At 37.2% G+C, this 9,615-nt stretch overlaps 1 protein-coding gene across 1 annotated transcript in view; it reads left to right on the top strand.

Annotated features, from left to right (window-relative positions):
- ccdc69 (coiled-coil domain containing 69) overlaps positions 1–9,615 on the top strand; it is a 43,179-nt gene that overhangs the window by 15,806 nt on the left and 17,758 nt on the right. The window contains exons 5-9 of the mRNA XM_007550280.2: positions 527–600; positions 971–1,072; positions 1,151–1,270; positions 1,352–1,449; positions 2,151–2,337. Of these exons, the coding sequence (XP_007550342.1) occupies positions 527–600; positions 971–1,072; positions 1,151–1,270; positions 1,352–1,449; positions 2,151–2,319 (563 nt within the window). The 3' untranslated portion in view covers positions 2,320–2,337. The remainder of the gene's footprint in view (positions 1–526; positions 601–970; positions 1,073–1,150; positions 1,271–1,351; positions 1,450–2,150; positions 2,338–9,615) is intronic.

The following is a 9,615-nucleotide window of genomic DNA, read 5'->3' on the forward strand; positions in this document are numbered from 1 at the left end:
ATTTCAGATCTCAGCTGCTCCCACCTGGAGCAGCTTTAGAGATAAATATGTGCTTGCGTCGCTGCCAGAAGGTTTTTCCACCCTTGGTTAAGAAATATGTTTCTTATAATTTGTAGTTTTCAGGCAGGGACTTTTTGAGGCGTAACATTTATTCTCTCTTCTTGTCAGATAAAGTGATGATACACGCTCCCCCGCTTCCTAAAAGGAGAGAATCACCATAGAAACCAGGCCCTCTAACATTACTCAGCATCATATTCATTCTTACATAAATTCATCATCACATAAGTTCCTTTTTTTTGTGTAACTAACAAAAGGAAGTTTATTTTGGATTTTCAGAGAGTTGCTGCATTGACACCCTTCAAATTTCTATCTGAAAAGTTTCTGCTTGGAGTTTTTTTCTTTTCTTTTCCCACACCACTTCACGTCAGTGAAAATAGTATGGAAACCCATTCTACAGTACACTGTTTGCATGGTGTATTTTATCATGTGATGTTGCTGAAAATAAATATCTTGTTGTTTCTTGGAGAGCTGCAGACCAAACATGAACAGGAGAAAACTGAACTGACAAAAAGGTTTCAGGCGACTGAAGAGATCCTCAAGGTAACTGTGTTAATACAAAAGGCACAAAGCCTCTCTGATATTGAGGTTTTAGTAAAGCTAAATGTCAGAATATGAGAAAAAATAAAGATGGTGGTGTTTATAACCCACTATCGGTGGTTTTTCAAAGATTGAAATCTTGTAGCTTTTTAATTGAAATTATTCTATCTTAAATTTAATCCTTACTTTCCACAGTTTACTTTCACTTACAAAACAGATAAGATTGACATGGAACATTGTTTTTAAATTATTTTCTAATTAATAAAAAAATAGAAATTATTAGAGGAATAAAATAAAAAAAGGGAAGGCCAAGAATCGTGTCTGTTTTCACTAACTTTCTCTACTTGTGTTTGTAATTGTGCTCTACCTGAAGGCCGAAGTGGAGCGGTTAACGGCTGAGCTGCAGGTCTACAACGAGTTGAAGAAACGAGTTGAAGAGTCAACCTTTAAAAAGAATTTGCAAAGAAATATTCAGGTAGTTTTCAACACAGCTGGAGGAAATAAAGCACAGAATTTTGAAGGTTTTCCATAAAAATTCTTCAATATTGCTCAGGAACATGGCAGCCCAGGTGCATTCTGGGAGTCTGAGCAGGAGTCTTTGCTGTTTGTGATTGAGATGAAGGCTGAGCGTGTGCAGGAGCAAAGCAGGAAGCTCCAGCAGATGGATGAGCTGGTAGGTTCGAAGAGCTATAAGACTGTAGCTCCTTGAGCTCTTAAAGGTCCCACTGAAGATGTTTGGTTTTCCTCTGTTCAGGTGGAGAAGAATCTGTCTCTGGAGGACCAGATTGTCCACGTTCTGCAGCAGAACGAGGACCTGAAGGTCCGGATAGACAACTGCCAGACCCTCATTCAGTAAGTGTAAATATGGGGCCATCTGCTGGCCAGGCCAACTTCCAACTAAACTAACAAAACATTTGTGTTGAAGAGGATTCAACAGCTTTGTCTCTTGTCAGTTAATAATCACAGTTTCATATTGGCAACCTTAATTTATTTATTTAGAACACAAAGGCTCCTTTTGTGCAAATTTGACATTTGTTCCACTTTGTGCTCGAGGTAGACATTTAAATATGTAAATACATTAGGAAATAAAAAGAAATTCTCCTGCAGTTTTGTCGACCACAGTTTTTCCTTCCTTTTGATTTCCCATTAAAATACTTTCATACAACTCTGTGAACAGCCAGATTCTTTAGCAATTATCATTTGTGGTTTCCCCTCTTTTTGTTTGCTGTCATTAACTTTCTGCTGGCCAGATGTTGAGTGTTCCCCATTGTTGTGTCAGTCTTAACATAACATTTATGTACTGAACATCATTTTCTTATTAGTTTTGTGTAACATTTTGAGGACACTAAATTTTGGATTTTCTGTAGTAGTACTTTGCACCGAATGTAAAGAATCTATAACAGATTAGTCTAAATTTTTCTAATAAAAATTTGTGAAGTTAATAAACGTATGAAGAAGTTTATTATCAAAATAGCTTTGTGCAAAAATGATCAGAAAACAACCAAAAAAAAAATGTTAATACGCTTGTTAATTTTCCTTTATCCGTTTTCTAGGCAGTTTTCAAAGGAGCAGCAGGACCTGAAGGTGGCGCTAGAGAGACAGATGGCAGTAAACCAGAATCTTTCTCAGGAAAAAGAGCAGCTGATGTTCAAACTGAGACACAGAGATTCATGTCCAGGGATCCACCTGCCCCCCATGATGCAGGAGATCGCCCCCAGATGACCCTGATCACACACACACGAGTCTCAAGGCGTGACTCTGAATTATCTGACCTGGTTTACTGCTCGGAGTGTGAAACTCAGACTGAGCTGACAACCGTCTGGGATCCGGTTTAAAGTCCCTGGAGCAGCACGGCAAACGGATCAATGCCTTACAATATCAGGTCATCCTGGATTAAACTTAGTTTTCTAACGTTTCCAGCAGGGTAACATCTCCGAACTCATAACCAGCACAAAGCTAAAACTCACAGCTTTATTTCTTTTTTTTTTTTTTTTTTGCAAAACATTGCAAAAATACTTCATACTTCAAATATTTCATAAACACTGGTAAAACTCAACAAAAAATTATACAATATGAGAAGCTAAAACCAGTTTCTCAAATCAAATTTTGATGTCAGTTAGCTTTAAGCTTTTTAAATCCTATGTTATAGATTTCACTTTTTCTTTTGTGCCAAAAAGTAACCTGATCAGCCACTGACTTTAATTGATGATGTAAGTAAGAACTTCCTCATCGAAATGTCTGATATGCTGATCATAATATGTTTTTTTCTGATGGAATAAATCCTGTTACTTACAGACGTATTTCACAGTAATGACTTGGAGACTGAATCATCTATTGACTCTTTACCTAAATGTATTGGTCCATCTTCTGGGCTTGGAAATTAAGTGCCTTGTTTGTTAACGTACAGACTTTCTGCTTTAGTTTCTCACCGGTGGACGTGCCTCTGCCCTGCAGAGCTCAGTGACGGTTTTGAAGGAATCTTTTGCCGAGCTGTCCAAATAAATTTGTTGGACAGCTCTTTGTTCGTGTTAGAAAGTAGTTCAGGATTTTGGTTGTAAAAGAGTAACAGATTTCTTTCACTCAGGCATGGCAGATTGTTGGTCATAAAATATAAGCAATCAGCCTTTGACCCACTGCAGGTCTGCCATGTTGGATCCAGTTTTTGGACTCTAATCTGTGCCTTCATGTCATGCTGGAAGGTTTGATACCGTGAAGTGAATAACTGTACTTTTTCATCTTTTTTTTTCTTCTTTTTTCCCCCCCTGCAAAGCCATCCTTATTCCCTAGCAACACATGACACCAATGTCCCAAAACCCTCTTGTGCCTCTGGGATTTGTTATTTTACTGGATGTTTAAATTTGTTGCATTTCTATTCAAAGTATTTTACATCACTTTGGATAGCAAGTTGCAACATTTAGTGCTTCACATTGATCAATATTCTTCCTTACTTGCTTCATTGAACCATCTTAAGTTATGCTAATGTGCTAGCTGTGCTGCTTATGGATGGTAATGTGGACTTTTGAATGAAATGTATGCTAATATTAGAGCACCAGTTTGTTTCAGAGCTGAGGTCAGAAATGCGTATGTTTCTTTACCAGTTTACTCAATTAATTACATTTAGTTAGATGGCACATCCGCTTAATGTTAGGTTGCTAGCTTTTTATTTTGTTTTTTATTTTTATTTAATGCATATTATTAGCATGTTTACTATCCCAGTTTACGATCAGGACATACTTGTTAGCTATCATAAAACAGTCACTGTATTATGCTGCATTTGTATTTTTTTGAAACCATTTAGGTTTTCGTATTGGACATATTGCCTAAAAAAAAAAGATAACATTGTCAGTGTTTTGTCAGCTCTGTCAATATGCACCAGCACTTTGACCAGGTTTCTACAGGAATTTGTACTATAGACTTGTTTTTTGGTGTGTTGTACAGTCTTGAATAATATTTCTGCTTGTTACAAAAGTGCTTTTTATCTTTTCTCAGCAGATAGTGCAGCCGATTGTTTTCATGTAGATACTTGTACTTTTTTGGCTTTCAAAATAAAAAATGAAACTAAAATTGATTGTATCCATTGCTGTTGTGGTCCAGTCATCATGATCTATAAAGTCTGTCCTTTAATGCACATTTATCTGTTCTCAGAATTATACTTAATCAGACTTTTGTATGTCCTGCATCCCTGAGTCTTCAAAATGCATCCATGTTTTAACCCTGAAATTTTATTCTTAAAGAAGCTGCCTGAATGTTTGTCAGTGGATGTCAAAGTATCCCATATGGATTACCTTATTTTGCTAATTTAGTAATTCAAGAACAGTTTCTCAAATGACTCATTAATTGTAAAAAAAAAAAAAAAAAAAGTTCCAGAGCTGCTTGAAAATGTTTAACACCACTTTTGTTTCTCTTCATTTCATTCTTGAAAGTTAATGTTGGATAATAAAACTCAAATTTAGGGAATTAAACCTTTCTTTCAAAATTCAGAAAAAAGTCCAAAACACTTTGTTAATCCTTTAATGAATCTAGATATTTCTGGAAAGCTGTCCCTTCCCAGGAATACGTCCCAATAAGTTAGAAAATACAGTCTGATGTTTGTCAAATAAAATCATGAAGGACATTAAGTTAGTGAGAGTATAAAGGACAGGATTACATAATTTGCTGTGGTGGCTCCTGTATTGAAAAGTCAAAAGAGAAAAAGTTGATCTCTTATTTTGTGTTCAATTATACTTTAGCAAATCTTTATAACATGCAGTAGAATCCTTGATCATGTTTGTCTTGATAGGTAAATATACATTTTGATCATGATTTATAATCCTCTATTATATACAGTTGTAAGAGGGATCATTTACTGATTTTTCAGTGAGACTCATTAACTCCTGTATGCTGACTTAAATTGACTAAAAAAACAAAGAAAATTTGATTTCCACTGTGAATGCCTCTTTGATTTTCATGGGGAAAAGGCAAGATTGTCAGCAGGGATTTGCATTTATGGGGATTCACAGAGGACAAGGACTATGGGGAGAAAGTGTTGTATGTTTAAAGGACCAAAAAGTAACTCAAAATTCACCAAATAAGAGAAGTACTTCGAGCTAAGAAAATCCTGAGTAAGGTTTAGCTAAACTTAAAACAAATGCTCATCTTCAATGCCAGACTTCAAAATTGTGTAATATACAGTCTTGACCGCTAGGTGGCGGCAGGTGGCAGTTAATTGTTGAGTGTTTAGTTTCATGCTGAAAATTTTACCTATTAAGATCAGCTGTTTCAGTTCCCCATCCGATTTATAGTGAAGAGCCAGATCCCCCCGCAGCCTAACGGGAACAGCGCAGGTTCTGTTTGTCTTAAACAGGAAAACAAAGGATGAAGCCTGGCTTTTTATCGGTGTCTGTCAGAGAAACGATGTTTGGTCGCTATTTTTAATTCAGTTAATTTCATAGTATGTTTACGGTTGAAAATAAATCAGCATGAGATATTTTGACTTGTTTTTGATCAGATTAGCTTAATTTTGTCTCCAGGGGGCGCTGCACTGCATAAGCAGCTTGTTTTAACAGGCTGCTTCACATCAGACTAATAAAGATTTAGAAAACAGAAATGCTGGGATTCCAAAAAGTATGTTCAGGTATTGTACAGTATTTGGACTCAGTCCTTAAGCTGAGGTCTTTACTGTGTCAGTGGAGCATGGCCTGAAGGTAAAAAGCCAGTGGCTCTGCTGGGGTATTAAGGAAACTCAAGTTGCTTTCATTGTGGCCTTTTATCTCATCTGCATTGTTGGTTCTTGTGTTCCTCCACCTTGAGATTGGATCAGGTTGGTTTGCTGGTCAGTTAAAAAAAAAGTGACACTGTGATCGGGATTGTATTGCCAATTTGGTCATCTGTCAAGATCAATTGGATAAAATCAGAATTGCTGTAAAGTTTGGGAAGCACAAAATGCTATTTCCGTTTTTACAGTTGAACTGAATTTAAACGGCTGACAAAAACACATGCTGTAATCTCCCACCCTTCTCCCTCAGTCATAACTGATTGTGGAAACTTCACAGCTTATTCTGTAGCTCTCCACTGTTCCCCAAAATCAGTTACCTCTGTTGCTTGTACACCTTTCAATTACCTCACTTTTTTTCTTCCACCAAATTTTATTTATGCTTAGATATAGAGCCCCGTACCGTCCACTGCTTTTAGGAATGACTTGCCGTTGCTTACTCTCCTCATAGAAGGTGAAAATTACTAATGGACACAGCCTACATGACTGTGTAGGATGCAAAACAATATTTCTGTGAAAATAAATAAGCAAATAAATAAATAACTTTTCTTATTGGGTATGAGAAGCTAACTTCTGAGTTTTCAACAGCCAAATTTAAAAAAGTAATGAAACACTCAGAATATGCATATCTAGGTGTAATCCACATATATGATATATCAATTCATTTCAGTTTCTAAAACAATTTAACTTTTTGGTAATATTCTGATTCACTGAGATGCGCCTGCATAGGAATGCAGCTGAACAGCTTGAACTGAAAAAAAACACATTTAAATAAGCTTAAGTCAGCAGGAAGTTGGTCTAATGTCCACCAAAGTGTTTGTGTTTTTGCAGCTATGGGTCAAAGCCTCTGCTGTCATGTCACAGCTTTCCCATGACTCCACAGAGACACCTGGAAACACCTGGAAACACCTGAAGAGCAGACAAAGTGCTGCTCAGATGAGCGAAACAAGCTGAAATTCTCACAGTTCTCCTTTCAATTTGTCTGTGTTAATCTAATTACATTTTTAGAGCTTAATTTTACTTAATTAATTTTACTGTGTTATAATCAGGATCAGAACTACATTTTCTAAAATGTCATGTGGTACAACAGTAACCACCTTATTTAGATTTAAGTCTTAAATGTTTTGCTGTCTGTGCTAAGTGTGAAATATAAATCCTCCCAAATGCAGCAGTCATAAACATTATCTTCTCAAACATCTTTGAGATTTATGTTTTACCTCCTGACATAAAGAACCTGATTCATTCAGATGCACCTGGATGAAAAAATGCAGTAACTCTGGTTCTGTGCATCAGCAACATAAGCTGCCTTGTAAAACCTTCTTCAGTTTGGGTCCAAACATTTCTGTTCATGAGTGTCAACCCATTCATGATCTACATGATTTGCGTCTTAACTGTACATTTTTAAGGACATCATCTAACAGTCCTTCTTCCAGCATGGAACGGCAATTTTGCCAAACAAGAATTGTGAATAACTTTTAATTTATTGCAGGGACAAATTTACACATACATCCACAAATATCCACTTAACATTGGATGAACAGTCTCTCAGGAAGGTGCACCTCAATTACAGTCTTTTTGTAAACATGAACAAACTTATGTCATATTTCTGGATATTTGATTATTTTTTAAAACCATATCTGGAACGATGTATTTAATGTGATTAATTTCAGTGAAGGTGGAGTTCTAAGCCTAGTGTTTTAGGGGTTGAAGTTGGTGCTTTGAAAAAGCCACCCTAGAAACCATCCATCCCAAAGCCAGATTGGATGAAAACTGTCCTTCAAGAGCATTCAGTCATGTCCAAGTTTCAGGCATCTAAGCTGTTAGTTTGTGATGAAGCTGAACAATTATTTGGTAAATGTGACAAAAATTAATCCATCCACATTTTACAAGAGCCCCAGCCCAACTAGATGCAAAATAGCCCCACGTCTTGATGCTGCCACCACCACTGTAGTTCACAGTTGAGACATTCTTTTTTAGCACAATAGTTTTCTTGCTTAGCTATAAAACAGTTTGCAGAGGAGATTTAGCTTTGAAAATCAAAACTGCAGTCTGACAACCAGCAGCTGGACTACAGTATCATCACAGCAGCAGTTTGCCCTCAGCACTTGTGCTCCAGCTCGCGTCTTTACATTTTTAAGTGCCCTTTTCACGAGGGAGGATTAAAATGTGGAAGAAAGAAATTTGCAGCTATTTCCTGTTAATATCTTTCCGTTGTTGGACACTAATGAGGAGGAGTCGCCCCTTCACTTTCAAGAGGGCTTAGCAGCAGTTAGCAACAGCTCCAGGCTGCAGGACAATAATCGCACTTTAACTCAGCTTCACAATGAGTCACACCGCTTAATTCTCCTTTTCAGAGCCGCCAGTGGAACGCCAGAGGCAAAATTAATAGATGCTAATGGCTGCCTTCCATCAAAGCAGAGCAGGATCCAAATATGCAAGTAAGGCCTATTAATTAACATGTGGAGCGGGCGGGGGAGATGGGGGACTGTGGTTCACACGGGCCTCTGCAGGGCAGCCCATTCAGACTGGAGGCAGGGGGGCTTTGAGGGGCTTCCCGGGCCACAATTAGCGGCTCCTGAATGGGCTGGCATTTGTCCTGCAGGTCCCAAAGCTGCAGAGGAAGAGACAGGTCCGGGCCAAGTCTAGGCCTGGTATGAGCTGCGTGGGCTGAAACAAACATCTGGGCCTGGACTGCACGGCCGAACCAGGCGCCAGTAACGATGAATGCAAACTGTATGTTTGAATCCAGGCAGGGTGGACCAAATCAGGTTTTCTAACCTAGGCTACTCAGGCAAAAGAAGAGCTTCACCTTTGTTCTGACAAAATTTCAACATTTAAAATCTCATCTTTTTGTAGCAACATTTGATAAAACTAAGTCTTCAGAACCAAGAGCACATTCAGTCATTACCAAAACTTCAAGTTTCATCAGACATCAGTTTTTAAGTCAAGCTCTTTGACTCATCAGTGGTAAACCCTCTGCACTGCATTGTTCCCCTGCACCTCAGTAACAGGTGCCAAAGCTGAATAACTTATTTACAGCATGCAGCCATTATTAATACTCTGTTTCTGTAAAATAAGCTTCTCAGATATAAACTAGAGAATTTCAACTAATATTGACAGATTTCAGTGTTTAACATTTGAGAGTCAAGGGAACTTTCTTTGTTTATAGAAAAATATGTTCAGAGAGATATTCCCTTTTGCCTAGTTTTTACATAAAACTCCTTGCCAGGGAACTTTTCACAACAAATAAAGTTCCCTTCTGAGAAAAAAAATCAAGTCTATTTTAATAAAGTTGACTTGTTGCTCTGACAACTTGGGGACAACCTATAGTGTGTGAAACATTTTTTTTTTTCCTGCTGGTACAGAAAAGTTATGTGGGGTAATCTAAATCCATAAATCCGTCCTGAAGACCCAAAATATGTTTTCATTATAAAACAAGAAAGTTTAGAACTCTTTCCTCTGCCATTTGATTTGTTTTAATTTTACTTATTTTAGATTTATTCTTGTTTTTTTCTTTGAATTAACATTTTTATTTTATTTACATATTTAATTATTTATTACTTAGTACAGCTGTATTGTAAGATGGGCTGGTTTTTGGTGCTCAGATAGTTGCTGTTACACACTAGTGTTGCACTTTAGGGAAGTTTTAACAACTTATGATGGTAAAATTAAATACATTTTAATAAGTAGTCCGATTGATCTTAACTTCTGACATGTTGTGGGACATCAAGAGAAAAAGGCTCTGCTTGGTGATGTTAATCTAAACC

Source organism: Poecilia formosa, unplaced genomic scaffold (assembly GCF_000485575.1).
Source record: "Poecilia formosa unplaced genomic scaffold, Poecilia_formosa-5.1.2 Scaffold35, whole genome shotgun sequence".
Taxonomy (NCBI): domain Eukaryota; kingdom Metazoa; phylum Chordata; class Actinopteri; order Cyprinodontiformes; family Poeciliidae; genus Poecilia; species Poecilia formosa.